At 49.8% G+C, this 24795-nt stretch overlaps 1 protein-coding gene across 12 annotated transcripts in view; it reads left to right on the plus strand.

Moving 5' to 3' along the window:
• The window catches only part of ABO (ABO, alpha 1-3-N-acetylgalactosaminyltransferase and alpha 1-3-galactosyltransferase), a 36325-nt gene extending 13129 nt beyond the window's left edge, over positions 1 to 23196 (plus strand). For 3 of the 12 annotated variants that reach the window (XM_060411630.1, XM_060411628.1, XM_060411627.1), the window contains exons 2-9: positions 4943 to 5012; positions 10346 to 10396; positions 11364 to 11414; positions 11909 to 11965; positions 12343 to 12390; positions 13166 to 13201; positions 17224 to 17352; positions 21554 to 23196. In XM_060411630.1, coding sequence (XP_060267613.1) covers positions 4943 to 5012; positions 10346 to 10396; positions 11364 to 11414; positions 11909 to 11965; positions 12343 to 12390; positions 13166 to 13201; positions 17224 to 17352; positions 21554 to 22244 — 1133 coding nt within the window. In that variant the 3' untranslated portion in view covers positions 22245 to 23196. Of the gene's footprint in view, positions 1 to 4942; positions 5204 to 10345; positions 10397 to 11363; positions 11415 to 11908; positions 11966 to 12342; positions 12391 to 13165; positions 13202 to 17223; positions 17353 to 21553 lie in introns of all 12 variants that reach the window. The other 9 variants (XM_042248012.2, XM_060411626.1, XM_042248016.2 and 6 more) reach the window with 8 other exon arrangements.
• The last annotated feature ends 1599 nt before the right edge of the window (positions 23197 to 24795 follow it).

Below are 24795 nucleotides of genomic sequence, written 5' to 3' on the forward strand. Positions count from 1 at the left end.
TGGCTTCCTCTGCCTTGTAGCTGCTCCGAAGTGAATCTGCAAGATCACTTGCCGCATCTGCCTCCGGGTAGACACTGTCTGATCTTCCTTCGTTTTGAGCTCTACCCTCTTCCACCCTCTACAGCGGTGTTTCTCACTCACCCACCACCCCCACACACACAACTGTGGCACTGTAACGGAAAATATTTTAGAAGATCTTATTGAGTCAGGTTAAGCTTTGGAAGGCCACACATCATTGATGTCCAAAGTTTTTTTGCACTCCAAGGGTCAGTTTTCACCCTCTTGGGGGTGATACGCCTACTCGCCCTTCTCCCGGCGCCTACCCTGCCTTGAGGTTTCGCGCCGCACCAAGGCGTGAGCAGGTGCGGTCCACACAGTCCACTCAGTCCCTCCCGCAGAGTGTCCTATCATCGCTGGCCTTTTCACCATCTGATGGTGAGAAACGGGATCTCGCTGTGGCTTCATTGCTTTTATTTTTAAAACAGCCTCAGGAATAATTGACATATAATTGAGGGTTCGATCCCTGGGTCGGGAGATCCCCTGGAGAAGGAAATGGCAACCCACTCCAGTTTTCTTGCCTGGAGAATTCTGTGAACAGAAGAGCCTGGCGGGCTACAGTCCATGGGGTCCCAAAGAGTCGGACATGACTTAGCGACTGAAAACCAGCAACAACAAGCTTCACATATTCACAGTGTGCTCTTGGGAAATGTTAGCATCTGTGAACCTGCATGAAGCTATCGCCACAATTGGGGTGACAAACAAACCTGTCATCGTCAAAGTTTCCTCTTGCTCTTCTGTGACCCGTTCCACCTTCCCCACCCCTGCCACACGAGGCAGAACCCCCTTTCTGTCCCTATAGACTACTGTGCATTTTCCAGAATTTCATATGCAGGCAACTGTTCCGTCATGACTCCTTCTCATCCGGCCTCTCATTATTCTGCAAACCCTCCATGCAAATCTGTGTGTCCAGCTCATTCTTTCTGCCACGGTGCAGGCGCACGTCGACTTGCGTATCCTTCCATCTGTGGATGGACATTCGAATTCTTCACTCTGACAAATAAAGCTGCTGTACCATTCCTGCACCAGTCTTTGTGCAGACACGCTTTCATTTCTCCCGAAAAGGCTGGGTCATCTGGCAGGAAATGCTGAACTGTTTTTCAGAGTGGTTGTGTGATACTACAACCCCCACCCCCAACAAGCATATGAGAATCTCTTTAAAAATTTTTTTAATTTATTTATTTTTAATTGAAGGATAATTCCTTCACAATATTGTGTTGGTTTCTGGCACACATCAACATGAGTCAACCATAGGTATGCGCTTGTCCCCTCCCGCTTAAGCCTCTCTCCCATCTCCCACCTGTCTAGGTTATCGCAGAGATGGTGGCTTCACATCCTCACTATCGTTTGGTATTACTGACCTTTTAAATTCTAATAGGTGTATAACAGTATATTACTGTGGTGTTATTTTATACTTGAAAGTGATTTCTTTTTAATTTTAATTAATTTATTTTTCGGCCTCGCCACATGGTTGGTGGGATCTTAGTCCCCCGATTAGGGATTGAACCGGCACCCTTGCCAGTAAAAGTGCAGGGTCCCAACCACTGGGCCGTCAGGAAATTCCTTTTACTGGGATTTTAATGTACATTTCTCTAATGACTAATGATGAACATTTTTCATAAGCTTTTTTTTGCCATCTCTATATCTTCTTTAATGAAGCCAAGTTGGTTCAGATCATACGTATATGTATTGGGTTGGCCAAAAGTTTTTCTGTAAGATTTTATTGCAAAACCTGAATGAACTTTTTGGCTAACCCTATGCATAGAATTGATGCCTTCAAACTGTGGTGCTGGAGAAGACTCCTGAGAGTCTCCTGGACTGCAAGGAGATCAAAACGGTCAATCTTAAGGGAAATCAACCCTGAATACTAGTTGGAAGGACTGATGCTGAAGTTGACACTCCAGTCTTTTGGTCATCTGATGTGAAAAGCTGACTCGTTGGAAAAGTCCCCGATGCTGGGAAAGATTAAGGGCAGAAAGAAGAGGGCATCAGAGGATGAGATGGCTGGATGGCAACACCGATGCAAAGGGCATGAAGTTGGGCAAACTTCGGGAGATAGTGAGGGACAGGGAGGCCTAGCATGCTTCAGTCCATGGGGTCACAAAGAGCTGGACGTGAGTTCAGTCGCTCAGTCATGTCTGACTCTTTGCCGCCCCATGAATTGCAGCACGCCAGGCCTCCCGGTCCATCACAACAATATAAATAATATGTGTGTGTTTTCATACAATTGGGTTTTAGATGCAGCTCCTTTACCAGATATGTGACTTGGAAATAATTTTTTCCTGGCTGATTTGTTTTTCTATTCTCCTAACTGTGTCGTTGACAGAGCAGAAGTTACTCGTTTTGATTAAATCCAATTTATGAATTTCTCTTCTCTGGATATGGCTTTTGGTGTTGTATCTAAGAAATCTTTACCTAATCCAAGGCCATAAAAGTTGTATTTTTTTCCTAAATGTTTTGTGGTTTCAGCTCTTTTATCTTTGTCTATGATCCATCGCAGTTAATGTTTGTACGTGGAGCGAAGTTCATTATTCCTGTGTGCAGACTGCCAATCTGTACACGAGAAATAAACTCTGTCGCTGCTTCCACTTTTCCCCTCCTATTTGCCATGAGGCGGTGGGACCAGAGGCCAAGATTTCAGTTTTCTGAATGTTGGGTTTCAAGCTAGCTTTCCCCTCTCCTCTATCCGCCTCCTCAAGAGGCTCTTTAGTTTCGCTTTGCTTTCTGCTGTTAGAGGGGTATCATCTACATATCTGAGGTTGTTGATAATAACAATTGATTTTTGTATATTGACCTTGTATCCTGCCGTTTTGCTAAACTCACCTGCTCACTTGTTAGTTCTAATAGTTCTTTTTAAAAATAGATTCCATTAGATTTTCTACAGAGATGAACATGTAGTATGGGAATACGGACCGATCTGCTTTTTCCAATCTGGATGCATTTCTTTTCTTTTTCTTTTTTTAAAAGCAGCTTTATAGAGGTAAAGTAGGCATGTAACAAACCACACATTAATTTAGAAGTATAGAATTTAATAACTTTGATGTGTACACCTGCAGAACCCATCACGGCGATTATGAAAATTAATATAACTCTCACCCCCAAAGAGTCCTGTGCTCATTTGCAATTCTCTCTGCCGTGCTCTGCCCACCACCATCCCCAGGCAACCACTGTTCTGTTTTCTGGCACTACAGATCAATCTGCATTTCCTAGAATCATATATAAATGGAATCTTCCAGGAAGTACTTGTTTCTATCTGGATTTTCCCACGCAGCATAATTTGTTTTAAACTATGACTGTAAGCTGAATTGATCTAATTCTCTCAGACACAGAAGATGGAACAGAAGGCTCTCAAGTACAACAAAATCTTCCTATCCACTTGAAAATCTTGTCCATCCATTAAATCAAGCCCAAATTGGGCATATCAAGTTCCCTTAAACATTTAAAATATGGGACACATAGAGTTTATACAAAATTATATAGTACAGTTGTTACCCAATTCATTGTAAACTTGTATAAGCTCAAGTTTTTGTTTTGTTTTAATTTTTATTTTTTTATTGAAGTATAGTTGATTTACAATATTGTGCTCATTTCAGGTGTACAGGAAAGTGATTCGGTATTATATATATTTATATTCTTTTTCAGATTCCTTTTCCTTATAGGTCGTTATATAATATTGAGTAAATCTCTCTGTGCTATACAACCAGTCCTTGCTGGTTATCTATTTTATACATGATCGTGTGTATACGTTAATCCCAAACTCCTAATTTATCCCTCTCCCCTCTTTTCCTTCTGATAACCATCAGCTTGTTTTCTGTCTGCGGATCTATTTCTATTCTTTTGGACCTTTTAAAAGCGATGCCATATGTTTGTCTTTTTCCCTCTGGCTCACTTCACTTAGCGTGATAATCTCCAGTCCATGCACGTTGCTGCAAGTGGCGTGATTTCGCTCCTTCCTTATGGTTGAGTGACGTTCCACTGTATATGCTCATACGTATGCACCACGTCTTCTTTTCCCATCCATCCGTCAACGGTCATTTAGTCGCTTCCGTGTCTTGGCTGTGTATGTGTGAACAGCATTCCCACCTGCACAGCATGTGCGTCTTCATGCCTAGCCAAAGGAAGCAGAGGTGTCTGTTCTTGACCAGATGCAGCCCTCTGGCCAGTGTTTCTGGGCTGCACTCAATGCACATAGATTTCTTAGTTCAACGCTTGGGAGCCCCTCAGGCCGCTGCAACTTGAGACTTGGGGCTCTGAGACCCGGTGTGGTGGCCGTGTGGTGGCCGTGGGTGGGGGCTTACTCAGGACGCTGTTGTTCAGTCGCACAGTTGTGTCCGACTCCTCGCAACCCCGTGGAGTGCAGCCCGCCAGCCCGGGGCTTGCTAAACCCACAGCCTCCAGCCAAGATTTTCTCAGCACATATGACACAACTTCCTTCAAACGCGCACGTTCCCTGGAGTGTGGCATCCCTGCAGGGTCTCCCAGGCCTGCCTGTTTCTGTTGCAGGTAACCCTGGTGTGAGCTCCTGCAGCAATAGGGATCCGGGTATTTAGGAGGCTGGGAATCCCCTTGGCAGGCTGGATTTGCGACCTTTGTCTCTCACAGGCCTGCGTCTCGTCGCCCCCCTGCTGGTCACTCATGGCCATTGCACCTGCTTCTCCGGCGTGTACGAGTGGCCCTGGCCCCCAGGGGCCTGCCAATGAGCAGGGGTGCCCAGGCAGGTGCCCAGGGGCTGCAGGGCGAGGCTCAGTGGGATTATGGCTGCAGGAGAGGTTACAACCCACCTTCCCTGTGAGCATAAAGGAGGGAGAGGCCGTCCCTGGCCAGTGCCTGATTTTGGCCTCGACAGGGTGACAGGCACCAGGTGACCCAGGCTTCCTCTTCACAGATTTCTGGGGAAAGAGCACCAAGTCCTGGCTGTGTCTGATCCTGCTCTTTGCCGTACTTCTGGGCTTCTACAGGGAAGGAGGATGGGAGCAGCCCGGGGCCCTGTGGAGGTGGGGACTCATGACCTAAGCGACTGGAGCAGCTGTGAAGGGCGTCGTGATTCCCATCGTGCCGATCTCGTCGGGGCAAGGCTGAGACGCTGGCGCCGCGGCAGCGCCTTGCTCTGCTCCCAGGCGGTTGGCAGCTGTTGCTGTAAGTGCAGGTGAGGGGCTCACCTGGGAGGTGGGTGTAAACGTGGCTGTGGGTGGGGAGGGCTCCGGAAGGCAGTGCTTTTAGAAACACCAGTTACATCAACATACGGGGTTCACAGAGCATCCCAGGTGGCACTCGTGGTACAGAACCTGCCTCCCAACGCAGGAGACATCAGGGATGCAGTTTCGATCCCTGGGTTAGGAGGATGCCTTGGAGGAGGACACCGCACCCACTCCAGTGTTCTTGCCTGGAGAGCCTCCATGGACAGAGGAGCCTGGAGGGCTACCGTCCACATGTTCACAAAGAGTCGGACACGACTGAAGCGACTCAGCACACAGGCACGCATGGGGCTCACGTCGCACTTGACACAGATTTATGGAGACTAGAGGACAGCTTTTCACTGCATTGGAATACGCTATTTTATGTTTTAAACCTGGCAGCTGTAAAACCGTATTCCCTTCAAAGAGGCTAGTCAATACTTTTTTGTACTCCGGTTCTTATTCCACAAGAGGGTGAGATTACCCCCAGACTCAGCTGTGCAGTGGGTGCCGAATATTTATTTGCTATCTCAGACTGCAGACTGCATAGGCGTTTAGTTGTTAGTTGTTAGAGCTATATGCACTTTGTCACTGATGACTTTTGCAAAGAAATGTGTTAGAAAGAGCCTCCATTTATGGGGTGTTCATTCTGTGTGATGCCTTGAGGAGAATGCATGATGGGCGTTCTGGACTCTCCGCAGCCTGTAAGATAACCGTGATTGCTGCTGTTTAGTCACTCGCTCGTGTCCAGTGCTTTTGTGACCCCGGGGACTGTAGCCCACAAGGCTCCCCAGTCCATGGGCTTTCCCACACAAGAATACTGGAGTGGGTCGCCATTCCCTTCTCCAGGGGATCTTCCCGACCCAGGGATCGAACCCGAGTCTCCTGCCCTGGCAGGCGGATTCTTTACCACTGAGCCACCAAGAAAGCCCAAGACAGGCATTACTATTCCCATTGTATACCCCAAGGAGGAGGCTCCAGAGGTTAAGGAATGAGACCAAGGTCATAAGGTAGGAAGTGGCAAGGCCAGGGTGCCAGCCTGTCCACCAGACTCCAAACCCAGGTTGCCAGGTCCCTCAGGGAAGGTGTCCTCTAGGATGAGCATCGAGTCTCAGGGCTGATGGCGTAGGGATGGCAGGCTTTGGAAAGTGGAGCATGCGTGCAGTGGGACAGGCCCGCACGCTCACCTCCGTGAGGGTTTACTGAGCGCCTGCTTTGAGCCTGGTGGTTTGGAGGGCACCAGGATGCCAGTGTCCGTGGGACGGCTCCCTGTTCTGAAGGATGTCAGGTCTGTTAGGAGTAGACAGGTGCCAGACAGTTACAGCTGACCGGCTGTCACAGGAGTGGGCACAGGATGTCCTGGCGCTCCTGGGAGGGATGCCACCCCTCCTCTGTCTGCCAGCACTGGACTTAACTGGGGCTACCTGGAGCAAGTCTTGTCTGGGCAACAAAGCGAGCTCATCACATACACATCTGGTGCAGGGTCGGGAAGGGTGCGACATTCCTTGCGTGGGGGCTGTTGGCACGCACAGGGCCCCTCCTGAATCGCTGAGGCACTCCCCTGGGCGCCCATCTCCATCTCAAAGCTGCCTCTGCCATGCTGTCGGTCTTGGGGCCACGCTGGTCCCGCAGCGTGACTGGCAGGTGACCAAGCCTCCTCTGATCTTCCCCAGCAGGAGCGCTCAGTTCTCTGCAAGCAGCCTGTCCGCATATTTGATCCTTAGAACAAGTGCTCAGTTCAGCGGCTCAGTTGTGTCCAACTCTCTGCGACTTTATGAACCACAGCACACCAGGCCTCCCTGTCCATCACCAACTCCCAGAGTCCACCCAAACCCATGTCCCTCGAGTCGGTGATGCCATTCAACCATCTCATCCTCTGTCGTCCCCTTCTCCTTCTGCCTTCAATATTTCCCAGCATCAGGGTCTTTTCACCTGAGTCAGCTCTTTGCATCAGGTAGCCAAAGTATTGGAGTTTCAGCTTCAACATCAGTCCTTCCAATAAACACCCAGGACTGATCTCCTTTAGGAGGGACTGGTTGGATCTCCTTGCAGTCCAAGGGACTCTCAAGAGGCTTCTCCAACACCATAGTTCAAAAGCATCAATTCTTCAGCGCTCAGCTTTCTTTATAGTCCAACTCTCACATCCATACATGACTACTGGAAAAACCATAGCTTTGACTAGGCAGATCTTTGTTAACAAAGTAATGTCTCTGTTTTTTAATATGCTGTCTAGGTTGCTCATAACTTCTTCCAAGGAGTAAGCGTCTTTTAATTTCATGGCTGCACTCACCATCTGCAGTGATTTTGGAGCCCCCCAAAATAAAGCCAGTCACTGTTTCCACTGTTTCCCCATCCAGAACACGTGCTGGAATTGCATAAAGATATTCTTCCTGATAACACAAGGACCCCAGGGAGCCCTGAGGGTGTGTGGCACATTCTGGGTCATGCCTTCAGGAGCTTGGAGACACGGTGGCCATGTCTTGCAGCTTCCCGCTGTGACTCAGCTCTGAAACCGCTCATCCCTTCTGGACTCCCCCTATTTCCATACAGTGCCCAGGTCTTGCGGCCTGTTGAGTCTGGGGTCTGACCTCTCTTCTTTGTTGTTGTTTTTGGCCAAACTGCGCAGCACACAGGATCTTATTTTCCCGACAAGGGATTGAGCTCAAGCCCCTTTAGTGGAAGCTCCGAGTTCTAACCTCTGGAGTGCTCTTCTTTATCTAACGCAGCCTTTTTGGATTCTCCCTCAGGCAGCCTCCTCTTCTATATTATTCCTGTTTCTGTTCAGTCCTGTCTGACTCTTGGTGACCCCATGGCCTGTAGCCTGCCCGGCTCCTCTGTCCATGGGATTTCCCAGGCAAGAGTACTGGAGTGGGCTGCCATTTCCTTCTCCAGGGGAGGGGTCAAACCCAAGTCTCCTGGGCCTCCTGCATTGCAAGTGGATTCTTTGTCTGCTGAGTCATCGGAGAAGCTAATCTTGTGTTTAGATTTCATTTCATCTTCTCCCCACACCCTCATTTTTGTCAGGTTTTATCTTGTCTTTTTTTTTAATCTTGTCTTTTTTTTTTAAAAAAAAAAGAAAAAACAAACCTGATAAATATTGACATCCAAAAGAGTCATCTTGAACTGTGGTATGGAGAAGACTCTTGAGAGTCCCTTGGACTGCAAGGAGATCCAACCAGTCCATCCTAAAAGAAATCAGTCCTGAATATTCATTGGAAGGACTGATGCTGAAGCTGAAACTCCAATACTTTGGCCACCTGATGCGAAGAACTAACTCACTAGAAAAGACCCTGATGCTGGGAAAGATTGAAAGCAGGAGGAGAAGGGGATGACAGAGGATGAGATGGTTGGATGGCATCACTGACTCAATGGACATGAGTTTGAGTAAACTCCGGGAGTTGGTGATGGGCAGGGAGGCCTGGTGTACTGCAGTCCATGGGGTCACAAAGGGTCGGACACAGCTGAGCGCCTGCACTGATGCTGCCTGACTGAAGAGCCGTCCAGCTTCTGAAATACGTTTTCTTCTAGAGCAAAGTTTTTAAAAGATTGGACTCTGCCTCAGAGATTCCTTTCATAATTTTTTATGGCTGTAGAATTTTTACATTTTTTGCTTGCATATAACTTAAAATTCCATCCTGGTTTGAATATGAACACTTTCCAGCAAGCTTCAAAAGCTCCCAGGGACGTCCCTGGCACTCCAGTGCTTAAGACTCCATACTTCCAGTACAAGGGGCTCAGGTTCAAGCCCTGGTTACGGAACTAAGATCCCCACATGCTGTGTGGCGCTCTATGGGGCAGGGTTGCTGTAAAACAGAGAGGGGGCTGGCTCTCAACTTTAGAGTGTACGCAGATCACTTAGGGAACCTGTTAAAAATGGAGATTGCTACACATACATGCCCCCTCCACACACACATCCCCCTCCTAACTTGCTCAGGTCTGGATTCAGGAAGTCTGGATTTGCCTCTAAAAACAATTCCCCAGATGATTCTGATGCTGGGGTCCCCTAGCCACAGAGAGCAAGGCCATGAGCAAGCTATTACAAGCTAATACTTACAAGCTATTCAGTTCAGTTCAGTCACTCAGTCGTGTCCAACTCTTTGCGTCCCCATGGACTGCAGCACTCCAGGCTTCCCTATCCATCACCAACTCCTAGAGCTTGCTCAAACTCAGGTCTGTCGAGTCGGTGATGCCATCCAACCATCTCATCCTGTCATCCCGTTCTCCTCCTGCCTTCAATCTTTCCCAGCATCAGGGTCTTTTCCAGTGAGTCAGTTCTTTGCATCAGGTGGCCAAAGTATTGGAGCTTCAGCTTCAGCATCATTCCTTCCTAAGAATATTCAGGACTGATTTCCTTCGGATGGACTGGTTTGGTCTCCTTCCAGTCCAAGGGACTCTCAGAATTCTTCTCCATCACCACAGTTAAAAAGCATCCATTCTTCAGCACTTAGCTTTCTTTATGGTCCAACTCTCAAATCCATACACGACTACTTGAAAACACCATAGCTTTGACTAGACGGACCTTTGTTGGCAAAGTACTGTCTCTGCTTTTGAATATGGTGTCTAGGTTTGTCATAGCTTTTCTTCCAGGGAGCAAGGGTCTTTTAATTTCATGGCTGCAGTCACCAACTGCAGTGATTTTGGAGCCCAAGAAAATAAAATCTCTCACTATTTCCATTGTTTCCCCCATCAACTTGCCATGAAGTGATGGGGCCGGATGCTATGATCTTCGTTTTATGAATGTTGAGTTTTAAGCCAGCTTTTTCATTCTCCTCTTTCATCAAGAGGCTCTCTAGTTCTTCTTTCTGCCATAAGGGTGGTGTCATCTGCATATCTGAGGTTGTTGATATTTCTCAAGTTATTAGTTGGGGTTAAAGTAGGGTGGAATGGGGGAAGGGGGGATTAGGGCACCGCCTGGGGGATCTGCCTGTGCACGCCATTCTCTCCTTCCACCCACGTGAGATGTCCCACTGGCTCCACTCGGGCCCCACACCTATTTTCTCGGGAGCCAGAGACCAAATGGTCAGAATGCTGTGTTGAAGTGTCAGCCTCAAAACCATAGCCTGTCCGCTCTCCTCTGTCTGGTGATGACTCAACTCTACACTCTTTTGTCCCCCCAGCAACGTGTTCAACCTGATCCCCAGAAGACAGACAGAAGAGTCTCAAAGGTAATGGATGGGTCTTTGGAGTCAAGGTGGTTCCTTCTAGAAAGATCTAGAACAGAAATAAAAATAGAATACACAGTGAATTGGAGGTCCTTATAATGAAAGAGGCACTCAGTTCCCGGCTGATTCCGAGTTCCTCTCCCTACCCTGTTTTCTCAAACCTAAAACACTACAAAGACATAATCCTGTTTTCTGGTGGAGAGAACCCCTTCATGGCTGGCAGCAGCTCCAGGCCCAGGTTTGGGGACGAGCAGTGACCAGAGTTCAGTTCAGTCGCTCAGTCGTGTCCAACGCTTTGCGACCCCATGAACCGCAGCATGCCAGGCCTCCCTGTCCATCACCAACTGCCGGAATCTACCCAAACCCATGTCCATTGAGTCGGTAATGCCATCCAACCATCTCATCCTCTGTCGTCCCCTTGTCCGCCTGCCCCCAATCCTTCCCAGCATCAGGGTCTTTTCACATCAGGTGGCCAAAGTATTGGAGCTCCAGCTTCAGCATCAGTCCTTCCAATGAACACCCAGGACTGATCTCCTTTAGAATGGACTGGTTGGATCTCCTTGCAGTCTGAGGGACTCTCAAGAGTCTTCTCCAACACCACAGTTCAAAAGAATCAATTCTTCAGCGCTCAGCTTTCTTTACAGTCCAGTGACCAGTGTTGATTCTATGTAAGGCCATCCCCAGTAGCCAGTCCGTGACAGGGCGCCCTCTGACCCCATTAGCACCCAGACGGGAAAAGGCTCATTTTTCCTCCCAGAGCTAATTCTTCCGCGATCGTCAGTCTCTGGCTGACCGACAACAGATAAGCTGAGCACTCCTGACCAGCCTCCTGCAATAGCCCGCAAGGCAGGACCTCCAAGTCAAGTCCAGCCCAGCTCCCTCCTCTGTTCAGGCCTTGGGGCCCAGCAAATTACTTGCTGGGTAGAAGGGTGGATGAATGGGTTGAGCTGACCGGGCTTTTCTGTCTCAGCAGCCTTGAGGCCCACCACCTGCAGGGCCAACGGGAGGGCCTGCCTTTGAGGTAATGACTTTCACCTCTTCCTTTTTATCCACAAAACTTGGCATTCCTGAGCCTTGGCAGCAGCTGGAGAGACTTTGCTTGGTCTTCGGGACTGGAACAGCCGGGCCCCTCCCCTCCAAGCTTCATCGGTGGGGAGGGGACAGGCCGGGGGAGGGGGCGGGGCTGGTGAGGGGCGGGGCTGGTGAGGAGGGGCAGGGCTGGTGAGGAGGGACTGGTGTGAGGGGCGGGGCTGATGAGGACGGGGTTGGTGGAAAGGGTCGGGGTTGCTGGAGAGGGACTGGGCCGGTAGAGAGGGCGGGGCCGGTGGAGAGGGCGGGGCCGGTGGAGAGGGCGGAGCTGGTGGAAAGGGGCGGAGCTGGCAGGGAGGGCCGGGCTGTGGGAAGGGGACGTAAGCCTAGCCTTTGCCTGGTTAGCGCCCTCCCCTCTTGAAGGGGCGCTTAGTTATCAAGGCAGTCCTTTTTCCTGAAGTGACCGGGAGCCTGTTCCCTCTGCAGCCAGGGTGAAAATGGCGTGGTTCTGCAGCGGTTGCTGCTGGAGAAGAAGGAGTCCAAGTAGGGTGGCAGCGGGGCTCCCAGGGCTGACGGGGCCGTCGCCAGAGCTTCCCTTCGGATCGCAGGGCCGACCTGGGGGCCCGTGGCTCCCCACCCACCCCCGGAGCGGGGCTCTCCCCAGGCTGGTTTGTCACCATCTGGCGTGGCATTGCTTCGGGCAGACTCAGGCACCCAGACACCGCCATCGTGTCCGAGGTGTCTTCGCTCTGCTTCCCGCCCCCGGTCCCCTCACCTGCCCACACGGCCGAGCTCTGCAGCCATGCGGAGCCCTCCTCAGTAGGGGCTGCGACGTGATGGCCCTCAGGAGCCTGGCCGGGCTGCACAGCAGTGCTTCTCCCAGCGCCATCAGCTCTGAGCGCTCTGTTTTCCTCCCTCAGTGAAGGTGACGGCCACCTGGACACCTGCAGGATACCCGAGGTACCCAGGTACTGTAGACCACGTCTTTGGGCGGTGTCTGGGCAAGTCAACTTGCTGTCTCCCTGCTCCACTGTCCCCCTCACATCCCCTTTGAGTCTAATTGTGAGATTTATCAGGAGGGAAGGAGCAAGAGAAGCTGGGAGGAGGCTAACGAGGGGCAGAAGAGAATGGGAGCAGGGGGAGCAGGCGTCAGATGGTGGGGTCACAGATGAGCCCCCCGTGACCTCGGCCTCCTGGCTGTCCCAGCTCAGCGGTCTTACCCAGGGTAGACTAGCTGTAGCTTCTAAGCCCTCAGCTCTGTTGAAAACTGACAGGGTTGCCAGGGAGGGTATGGAGGGTGAAGGAGCCAGCAGGAGAGCGGAGGGGGGCAGTGAGGTGGCTCCAGACGTGATGCAGCCGGTGGACGGGTGGGAGAGGCCACCCCTGTGCTTCCCACTCCTGAATAAAGCAGGACACCAAGACCTTCCTTGTAACGAGTTAGACCACAGGAGAGTCTCTAACCTCAGCTGAGCATTAGACGGGGAAGAGCCTCCTAGCCCATTCTCACATTTCCACCCCATGAATTTATCTGTCTGTTTATCCCTAGGGAAGCCCCTGACACCCCTTGGCTGGGGGAGGGGTGGGAGGTGGCTGGATGAAGGAAGATGGGAGGATGGAAGGAAGGAAGCCCCTGTGGCTGAGTGCCGCCTCCTGGCAGAGCTGCCCACTGAACCAGGAAAAGGCCCCTGGCAGCTCTGGCGTTGGTGATGTGAGTGTCTGCTCACACGCATGTCTTGTCCACAGGTTGCTTTACCCCAAGGCTCAGCTGCTCAAGCCCTCGTAAGTAGACGGAGTTTCTGTTGTGGCTGCGACCGGTGGGTTCCCTGCCACTACCTACCTTATGGTTGCCTTTCTCTCACTTCACTCCCTGGTTCCAGTCTTTCTTTTGCCCTTTTCCTTTCCTTTCTGTCTGTGCTATGGGAGGCTGGGCTAATTTTCAGTGGGTTTGGTACACATTGAAGGACCGATGAAAGGTGCCTCTAATTTGTGGTCACCAGGAGCTGTGCAGAGGTCCACACCAGGCATGGAATCTTCTCTTGTTTCTTCTTGGGGAAGGAAGCTGGGGACTGGGTTGGGTTATCCCTGAGGCCTTTCCATGAGCATCAGTGTCTGAGGGCTGATAGTCCCAGCTCGCCTTCACATACCAGTGTCTGTCTCCTAATCCGGGCCTCCTTGCCTGTGCCCACACCTCCTGCTTCCAGTGCCCGAGAGAGTGCCAGCAGCCTGTCACCGAGGCACTAGATCCCCGAGCTTCGGGACAGGAAGTCGCCCAGAGAGCCGCTTTCATCAGCCCCATTTTATGGGCAAGGAAACTGAGGCTCAGAGAAGTGAAGGAGGTTGCTTGAGGCCCCTCTGCCGGAGTCCAGCTCCAGCAGCCAGGCATTCAACCTGAAGGGGTGAGCGGTTTTGGCGAGAAACTGAGGCAGCCTCTCATTTTTCTTGGACTGCCTGTTTATTTCAAGCTTATGATTTTCTTTTATACTTTTACAAAAGTATTAGGTCAGAGATTTGATATTTTTAGTTCCCATTGATCCAGATTTATTTTTCTCAAAAAATCATTGTTGCCCCTCAAAAGGAGTTCCTTCCTCAGCAATTCTCTTATCTACTTCTTCTCATGTGTCTTTGTGAATATGCTGTAACTCATGCTAATGTCTGGGCTGCACAGCACAGTCCTCAGTTTATTTCTTATCTTTCTGAGTCCTGTTTGCCCCTAGTATCCTAAGCTCACTATTTCTTAGAAAGGGCTTCTAGCTAATAATATCTCTAAAGTCCCTAATTTCTATAAGCTATAGTAGAATATGCTAACATTATTGCAATCCTTAAATCTTTAGCTTCTAACTATTTTAATTATTCCTAAGCCCTAAATTCAACAAACTCCTTTGCCATAAACACTTTTCTCACAAATGGGCTTCAGATAGCAATCCCTCCCATGGCCTCAAGCTGCGGCCTGCGTGCTCACCCTGGAACAATCTTTTGTAAAAGTCCTTGAACAAATGTCAGCGATTAACTTTATAAATTATTCTTTGAGCACAGCTGCAGAAGGCTTTATGCTTTCTCATGCTCCTCTCAAAAACAATAAGCACCTTAATATTCTCTTCAGTCAACTCAGCCAAGGAAAGGAAAAAACAAATCAGAATCACAAAGCCTAACTCCTTCATTCCGGGTCCGTGCCTATGGAGCAAAGGGAGGGGGTTTAGGGCCGTGCCTCCATTTTGTTAGTAATGCCTAACTCGGCTCCCGACACCCGTTGGCTGGAGAGGGGCAGGTCAGGATGCAAGCTGCGGGGGTTCTGTCACATCCTGCCACGTCCCTGCCAGGGGACCTGGAGGCGCTCACTGTCATTTCTGAAACCCACATACACACCTCCTTGAACTTCCAGAGCCGCCAGCCACGTGTGGCCTTGAATGCTTGAGACAGGACTGCTCCAGGATGAGCTGGGCTGTCAGCGTGAGGTGCCCAGTGGGCTCCAAACACTCAGTCCATGAAAAGTGTGCTAGGAGTGGGGATTAACCTAGGCACACCACTGTATATAAAACAGGCGAACAACAGGACCCACTGAATAGCCCAGGGGCTCTACTCAATATCTTGTCATATCCTATATGGGAAAAGAACATGAAAAAGAATACACAGGTATGGATGTATACCTGAACCACTTTGCTGTACACTTGAAGCTAACACAGCATTGTCGATTAACTAAACTTCAATCAATACATCAATTACATGCTGAAATGATACTATTCTGGATATGTTGGGTTGCACAAAGTCTATCATATGAACAGTCATTTTGCCTGGTTCCTTTCACTTTTCTGTGACTCCCAGACAGTTTTTAGTGGCATACATTTCCGGGGGTCAGCACACATCTGGAGGGGCAGATTGGCATGAGCTGTTTTGGTGGATCCTGGCAGGGTGACAAACGAGAGAATGAACACTCGTGAAATAAGAGTCAGGGGAAGGTGAAAGGGGTCCTTGCTGGCTGGAGAACGGAGAAGGGGCAGAGACCACAGGACACGAAGAGCCCCTGCGAGGGGAGGGGGCTTGAAACTCAGCTCTGTCTCTGAAAGAAAACCTTGTTCTGTCTACTCACAGCAAGCGTTGGGGTTACCCACCCCAGGTGATTCTGACACTCCCTGCAGTCTGCACAGACGCCGCAGGTGGACGGTCAGCCTCGCAGCCTGCCCCCACTCAGACCCTTGTCTCAAGTTCCAGATTGTCATCTGAGCTTTTGACCGACGGGCTATAAATCATTTCTCACCACCCGCTCCTTGGGTTGGATGGTTTGCTGGGATGCTCCCAGAACTCAAGGAGACTTTACTTACTAGATTCTTGCCTTGTAATAAAGCATGCAGCCCAGAGACAGTCGGATGAAGAGGTAAATAGGGCCAGATGGGGAAGGGGCGGGCGCCTGAGCCCTCCCTGGAGCACCTTCCCCCCAGCCCCTTCCTGCATCCACCAACCTGGAAGCACTCTGAACTCCACAGTTAAGGGCTGTTTATGGAGGCTTCATCTCACTGGCGTGATTGATTGTTAACTTGACCTCTAGCCCCTCTCCCTTCCCAGGAGGAGGGGATTATCAGTTCAGTTCAGTTCAGTGCAGTCGCTCAGTCGTGTCCAACTCTGCAACCCCATGGACTGCAGCACGCCAGGCCTTCCTGTCCACCACTAACTCCTGGAGTTTACTCAAATTCACGTCCATCGAGTTGGTGGTGCCATCCAACCATCTCATCCTCTGTCGTCTCCTTCACCTTCCGCCTTCACTCTTTCTCAGCCTCAGGGTCTTTTCCAGTGAGTCAGTTCTTTGCATCAGGTGGCCAAAGTATTGGAGTTTCAGCTTCAACATCAGTCCTTCCAATGAATATTCAGGACTGATTTCCTTTAGGATGGACTAGTTGGATCTCCTTGCAGTTCAAGGGACTCTCAAGAGTCTTCTCCAACACCACAGTTCAAAGGCATCATTTCTTTAGCACTCAGCTTTCTTTATAGTCCAACTCTCACATCCATGCATGACCACAGGAAGAACCATAGCCTTGACTAGATGGACCTCTGTTGGCAAAGTAATGTCCCTGCTTTTGAATATTCTGTCTGGGTCGGTCATAACTTTCCTTCCAAGGAGTAAGCATCTTTTAATTTCATGGCTGCAGTCACCATCTGCAGTGATTTTGGAGCCCCCCAAAATAAAGTCTGTCACTGTTTCCACCATTTCTCCATCTATTTTCTGTGAAGTGATGGGACCAGACTCCGTGATCTTTGTTTTCTGAATGTTTAGCTTAGGAAGGGATGTGAGGCACAAGGTTCTAAGTTCCAAGTTTATAATCCTGGCTTGGTCTTTCTGGTGACCAGCCCCTATCCTGAACTACCCCCAAGCCCACCCAGAGTCATCTCATCAGAACAAAAGATGCTCCTACAATCCAGGACCTCCCAAGGGTCCTAGAAGACTAGTGCCGGGTAAAGGGAGGGCTGTGGCAGAGACCAAATGTCTATTTCTTGTTATGGCAAAGTTCCCACGTGCTGAGAGAGGGCTTAGTGCTTGCCCTCCCTCGAGACTATGCTCCTCCTGGAAACGGGGCCTCACAAAAGGATGTCTCAGGGGGCCTAGCGCATGGCTGGTGCTCAGGAGGTGCGCTGAGTCAGGGCAGTGAAGGGATGGGAATGTTGCATCCTCAGTGCTGAGCTTATGCTGCCTAAAGCATTGGGTTGGGAGTCCGGAGTCCTGTCTGTTCCTAGCTCTGCAGCTTTGGACAAATCCTTCTCTGTGGCCCACATCCCTGTGACCTGCTCTCACGTGCTGTGAGTCTTCTCCCCAGGAGAGTGGACGTGCTGGTCATGACCCCCTGGTTTGCTCCCATCATCTGGGACGGGACCTTCGACTCTGCCATCTTGGATGCGCAATTCAGAGACACCACCATTGGGCTGACCGTGTTCGCCATCAAAAAGTAAGTGACGGACGCTCGCCCAGGGTGAGCCAGGGAGCCGGCCTGAGCTGCTGGGCAGCGCTCCGCTCTGTTTTCCAGGACAGGGTGCTCAGCTCACAGGGTGGGTGAGCGTGCAGAGGCAGCAGTGACTTTGGGTGTAGGTGAGCGTGGGCTGGGTTGTGCAGGGGTCACTGGGCAGTCATATATATGTATATATGTGTGTGCGTGTGCCGTGATAGCACGCAGCGACGTGTGTGCATGTGAGCTAACTCACTTCAGTGGCGTCCAACTGTTCCTGACTCTCTGGACAGTAGCCCCCCAGGCTCCTCTGTCCATGGGATTCTCCAGACAAGGACACTGGAGTGGGTTGCCATTTCCTCCTCCAGGGGAATCTTCCTGACCCACGGATCAAGCCCCTGCCTCTTATTTCTCCTGCATCGGCAGGCAGGTTCTTTTCCACTAGCGTCATCTGGGAACCCCTGCTCAAAATAGCAGTCCCACAGCTGAGAGGCATCACCCCAGAGGTTACTGTCCACCTTTTAGAGACGGGCAGCTCACTTCACCATTTCCAGTACCAGCCACCGTGCCAGGGGGTTAACCCCACCACAGCCCAGACGCTGGTGCTCCGTTACCCCAGTCTGTCACCCTGGGGGGCCAGCTGTTTGCAGCGACCTTCTCCCCGCTTGCAGGTCGCCTTGTCACCCTGTGGATCGTCTCTCTTGCCGTGCGGAAGCTTTCCAGTTCGATGCGGCGGCGCGCCTTTATTCCCTGCTACTTGTGGTTTAGGCGTCATGCCCGATAAGCCACTGCGAAGATCCACGTGCAAGAGCTCCCCGCTGTTTTCAAATGAGTGTCTTATGGTCTCGGTCTTACACGGCAGTCTTCAATCCATCTCAAGTTCATCTTTCTGTGCATGGAAGACGGAGGGCTGTTTTCCTTTTTCTGTATGCCAATATTCAATTTTCCCACATGCTGCGGCTAAGAGCCAGCATGAGGTGGTGAATATCCTGACTGCTGCCTCTAAGACCTTGAGCGACCATATACATACATATTTTAAAAAAGAAGACTGTGAGTGTGAAAAAACATGTCAGATGGCAATATGAGCTCTAAAAACTAACTAAGTTTGGGCAAGGGGATAGAGAGTGACTTGTTCTCATGTTTATTTGCTCCTTTTTATTTATTTTATTTATTTTTTACTTGAAGGATAATTGCTTTACAGAATTTTGTTGTTTTCTTTGAAACCTCAACACGAATCAGCCATAGGAATACATCTCTCCGCTCCCTTTCGAACCTCCCTCCCATCTCCTTCCCATCCCACCCCTCTAGGCTGACACAGAGCCCCTGTGTGACTTTCCTGAGACATAGAGCAAACTCCCGTTGGCTCTCTAGTTTCCATATGGTAATGTAAGTTTCCACGTTACTCTCTCCGTACATCTCACCCTCTCCCCTTGTCCATAAGTCTATTCCCTGTCTGTTTCTCCACTGCTGTCCTGTAAATAAAGTCTTCAGCACGATTTTTCTAGATTCTGTGTATATGCGTTAGAACACGATATCTATCTTCCTCTTTCTGACTTGCTTCACTCTGTATAATAGACTCTAGGTTCCTCCACCTCATTAGAACTGACTCAGATGTGATCCTCTTTGTGGCTAATAGCCCCTCCTTGTCCTTCTTATTGAGCTGTAATTGGCACGTGGTCAGATGGACACGTTCAAGTGCACAGCCTGCTGGGCTTTCACATCTGGTTGCACTGGTGTAAGTGCCAGAAGCTCTGGGGCGTGTCCAGGCTGGGCATGAGTCAGAGGATGGGATGCCCCTCTAGGGTGAACACCGCAGGGGAAGGGTTCCAGGCAGAAGAAGGTGCAGAGGCCTGGGGGAGGAGGGATGGCGTGTGTCAGGAACATCAAGGAGCTGGCCTGCCCTGACGGAGGAGAGAGAAGACAAAGGCAGAACAGATCTCGTAGGGCCTGGTAGACCATTGCAGGATCTTGATTGCTTTTTTTTTTTTTAAGACAAGAAGCCATTTATTTTATTTATTTTTTAAAAGCCCAATGGCATTTTTTTGGAAAATATCTATTTGTTTGGCTGTGTCAGGTCCGAGTTGTGGCACGCACACTGCTTGCTTTGGTAGGTGGGCTCCAGAGTGCTCGGGCTGAGTGGCATGTGGAATCTTAGCTCCGCAGGCAGGGATCAAACCCGTGGGCCCTTCACTGGAAGGAGGATTTCTACCCACTGGACCACCAGGGAAGTCCCAGAAGCCACTTATTCTATACCCAGCAGTCGGTAGCTCTTGGCCCCCCAGCCCTGCGCCGCCTCCCCTCCCCACTCTCCCCGCTGGTGAGCACCAGCCTGTTGTGTGTGTCTGTGAGTCTGTCTCTTGTCTTAGATTCATTTGTTTGCTTTATTTACACTGAACACCACGGGGAATGTTGCTGTTGTTCGGTTGCTAAGTCTTGCCCGACTCTTTGTGACCCCATGGACTGCAGCACACCAGGCTTCCCTGTCGTTCACTGTCTCCTAGAGCTTGCTCACACTCACGTCCATCGAGTCAGTGATGCCATCCAACCATCTCATCCTTGGTCGTCCCCTTCTCCTCCTGCCTTCAGTCTTTCCCAGCATCAGGGTCTTTTCCAGTGAGTCAGCTCTTCGTATCAGGTGGCCAAAGTATTGGAGCTTCAGCTTCAGTCCTTCCAATGAACATTCAGAGTTGATTTCCTTTAGGATTGATTGGTTTGATCTCCTTGCAGCCCAAGGAGCCCAAAGACTCTCAAGAATCTTCTCCAACACCACAATTCAAAAGCATCAGTTCTTCGGTGCTGAGCCTTCTTTATGATCCAATTTTATAGCCAATATTTTACAATACCTTTAAAAGGAGTATAATCTATATAAATTTGGAATGACTATTTTATACTCCTGAAACTAATATAATATTGTAAATCAACTATACTCAATTAAAAAAGAAAAAGACAAGAAGCCATTGGATGGTCCTGAGCTGGGAGACAGCCATCATTTGGATACTATCAATCATTTGAATTTTTGCCAAACTTGTGGATTAATCAAATATCTTATGGTTGGGAACATTTGCTCAACAGCAAATAATCTGAACCCCTCCTCTCACTAGCCAGTCAGGGGCTGTTACTGTAATGTTTAGCTAGTGGGACGGCGATGGTTTTGTTTCTGATTTTTAATTTTGGTAAAAGGCACGAGTAGGGCTTTCCCAGAGATGCAGTGGCAGGGAATCCGCTTATCGATGCAGGAGCCTCGAGGGACTCGAGTTCGATCCCTGCACTGGGAAGGTCCCTTGGAGGAGGAAATGGCAACCCACTCCGGTATTCTCACCCGGAAAATTCCATGGACAGAGAAGCCTGGTGGGCTACAGTCCATGGGGTCGAAAAGAGTCACGGCACCACTAAACACACACAACTCACAAAATGCACATAATATGAGATTTACCAGCTTAACTATTTTTAAGTGTACATGTTGTGCCCAGAGTCTGAGTCCCCAAAACTGAGAGAATAAGACGTCCACAGCGATGCAAAAGCATGAAGGGGTTTATTGCTAGCTGGGGCTCAAGTCTCATCCAGCGCAGTGGAGTCTCCAGAGAGCCCAGAGCTCTGAATCACATCTACTTTGTATTTATACAGACGGTTCTTTGTTCCTGTAACAGCATAGCTGATTGGTTAAACCGTATGCATGCGGGACTTTTAACCTCGCATCCCTATCCGGATTGGCTCAGGTCTGGCGCAGTCGGGGGACTAAGAGGATTTTTTCTGATTGGTTGAGCTACACTGCCTGCGGGAGTTCCCAGTGCCTCAGCTTTCCTAGAGACTAAGCCTCAGGCCTAGCCTGCCCCTTAGAGCCTGTCCTGGCTTCAGTTTGGTCCTAACATACACTTAAGCACACATTTCGGTGTACACACTGAAGATGTGGTACTGCCACCAGAACGGTTCTCATCTTGCAAAACTAAAATTTCTGTGCCGATGAAACACTCGCTGCTGGTTCCCCACTCCCTCAGTGTCTGGCAACCACCCTTCTATTTCTGTGTCTAAGGCACCTCATCCACGTGGAATCATTACAGTACTTGACTTTTTGTGGTTGGCTTATTTCACTTCACATAAGGTCCTCAAAGTACGGCTAAGGTTTCACAAACTGTTTTTGCCCAAGGGGATTCTTCTGCCGGCTGTTTGATTCTAACACCCACCCTCTCCTTCCTGTTGGATTTAGATACGTGGTCTTCCTGCGGCTCTTCCTGGAGACGGCGGAGAAGTACTTCATGGTGGGACACAAGGTCACCTACTACGTCTTCACTGACCGGCCGGCGGACGTGCCCCAGATCGCCCTCCGGGCTGGGAGGCAGGTGGTGGTCCTCCACGTCGGGAGCTACAGACGCTGGCAGGACATCTCCATGCATCGGATGGAGATGATCAGCAACTTCTCGCGGCAGCGCTTCCTCCACGAGGTGGACTACCTGGTGTGCCTGGACGTGGACATGAAGTTCAGCGACCACGTGGGCGTGGAGATCCTGGCGCCGCTCTTCGGGACCCTGCACCCCGTGTTCTACGCCGCCGACCGCCAGTCCTTCACCTATGAGCGCCGGCCCCTGTCTCGAGCCTACATCCCGAGAGACGAGGGTGACTTCTACTACGCGGGAGGCTTTTTTGGGGGGTCGGTCCCTGAGGTTTACCGGCTCACCACGGCCTGTCACCAGGCCATGGCGGCTGACCAGGCCCAGGGCATCGAGGCCATCTGGCACGACGAGAGCCACCTGAACCGGTACCTGCTGTCGCACAAGCCCAGCAAGGTGCTGTCCCCCGAGTACCTGTGGGACGAGCAGATGCTGCAGAGGCCACCCTTACTCCGGAAGCTGCGCTACGTGGCCGTGCCCAAGAACCACGGAGAGATTCGGAACCGATGAGAACGTACTTGCCAAGAAAGTCCGTGGGTATCAGACCGCAGCGCATGTCAGTGGTTCTCCCCTCTCGATGAGGGACTGGCCAAAGGCTTGATGGAACCGCTGAGAACGAGCTTTTCAAGAAAGTCCGTGGGAATCGGGCCGCACCTCATGTCAGTCGTTCTACCGTCTCGATAAGGGATTGGCCAAAGGCTTGATGACGCGGGTGAAGCCGTCGGCTTACTTCGTCTTCTGGAGGGAACTCCACTGGGCAGACAAAGCCGGCCCTGCAGTCTTCATTCCCCCCTCATCCCGCCTCCTCTTTCAACGTGACTCGTCCTCCAAGGGCTTGACAAGGTCACCTTCCTGGGACGCTTTCTTTGGTTCTCTCTTCTTCCAGTCGTTGAAGGGAATTTCTCCTTCCTCTGACAAAACAACAGCAGAAAGAACTGTATTTTCATGAAGCGCTAAGGATTTACCTTTGGCCGTGTCTGCCTTTCTGCCTACCTTACCCATTGGTCTTGCCCATTGTAATGTGAGATCCTGAGGGTGGAGAACAAGATGTCTTCATCTTTTTATCCATCAGCACATACCTCAGTGCCTGATGCCCAGGGACTTTCAAAACTGTTTGCATTTAAATTTCAGGAAGGGACTTCCCTGGGACCCATCCAGTGGTTAAGAGGCTGCCTACCAATGCTGTGGACACAAGCTGGATCCCTGATCCGGAAGCTAAGATCCCACATGCTGTGGGGCCACGGCTACTGACCTGGCGTGCTAGAGCCAACAAGAGAGGCCACCTAAAGCAGTAGCCCCTACTTTCTGCAACTAGAGAAAGACCCAGAGATCACGCGCAGCCAGGAAGAGGCTGTGTGCCACCACGGAGACCCAGTGCAGTCAAAAATAGATCAATGAATTAAAAAAATAAAGTAAATTAATTTAAAAATCAAATTAAAAGTAAATGCATACATTTAAGGAACTCTTTGTTTTGCAGTTTCTTTTTTTTCCCCCAAAACTTTATTTAAATTTTTATTTTGTCCTGGGGAATAGCAGATTAACAATGTTGTAGTTCCAGGTGAAAAGGAAGGGACTCGGGGTACATACAGATGTATCCGTTCTCCCCCAGACCCTCCTCCCATCCAGACTGCAGCAGGGCAGCGCTTTTTTTCCTTAACTAATTTTTTTGGGGAGGACAGTGCTGTACTTTGCTGCTTGCAAGATCTTAGTTCCCCATCAGGGCTTAGTTTCCCCATCAGTGAAAGTTTGGAGTCCTAACTTCTGGGCCACCAGGGAATTCCCTACATGTCAGGGGACTCCTGAAAGCCTACTTTACCATGTGTGACGGGGGGAGGCCCAGCCTGGAAACACCTCCGGCTTCGGTTTGCTTGTGTTGGCAGCTTGTTGCTTTGGGTTGTCTGCTCTTTTTCTTATTGATCTGCAGGTGTCTGTTAGTATTTTGGATGTTAGCACTTCTAGTAGACACATGTTAAAAATAGCTTCTTCCAGTTTTTAGGTTGCCATTTCAACTCTTTTAATGTAGGTAAATTTTAGAAATCATCCCCTGCTTTGAAATCACCCAAATAGCCTTCTGGTTATTCTCTGAAAGCTTTTATGTTCTTGCCTCATACTTAGGTCTTTGAAAGTGAAAGTCACTCAGTCCTGTCTGACTCTTTGCAACCCCTTGATGGAATTCTTCAGGCCAGAATACTGGAGTGGGTAGCCTTTCCCTTCTCCAGGAGATCTTCCCAACCCAAGGATCAAACCCAGGTCTCCCACATTGCAGGCAAACCCTTTACCAGCTGAGCCACCAGGGAGGACCTAAGATTAAAGACTTAGGGCCTAATCTACTGAAATTGACTTGTGTGTGATCTTAATGTAAGGGCCCATTTTAACTTTTCTTCCTCTGGGTAATCATTATCTGAACACCACTTATTGAAAATGTGTTTGAAAACTTATTGAAAAGCTCTCTTCCCTACTGACTTGCAGTGTCATTGGTCACAGGACACCGAGCGTCCGTATGTGTGTTTTGGGGGCTCTTCGTCTGCGTGCCACTGGTCTGTCTGTCCTTATCATCTTAGTCACTCTAGGTTTATACATAGATGTTGGGCTCTGACCGGGCAAGTCTTCCCACCTGGTTTCTCAAGAATGTCTTGACTGCTCCTGGCCTGTTGGATTTCCATCTAAATTTTAAACTCTTGTGTCAAATTGTACAAATGAGCCTTCTGGGCTTTTTGAAAAATCAGAATTATGTTGACGATATCTGGCATCTTTTCAATAATTTGGATATCCCAAAGTAAGAACAAATCTCTCCGTTTATTTAGGTCTTCCTTAATATCTTTCAATAATTTCATAGGTTTCCCCATAAAGGTCTTCCAAATCTTTTTTTAAAGATTTAAAAATCTTTAAAGACTTCAAGGTTTTTAAAATCTGTTTTTCTCAACATTTTATTTTGAGAAATTTTAAGCATACAAAAAATGTAAGAAATTGTACAGTGAATATTCACATCAGTTCAGTTAAGTTCAGTCGCTCAGTTGTGTCCGACTCTTTGCGACCCCATGAATCGCAGCACGCCAGGCCT

The sequence above is a fragment of the Ovis aries genome, chromosome 3 (assembly GCF_016772045.2).
Source record: "Ovis aries strain OAR_USU_Benz2616 breed Rambouillet chromosome 3, ARS-UI_Ramb_v3.0, whole genome shotgun sequence".
NCBI classification, from domain to species: Eukaryota; Metazoa; Chordata; class Mammalia; order Artiodactyla; family Bovidae; genus Ovis; species Ovis aries.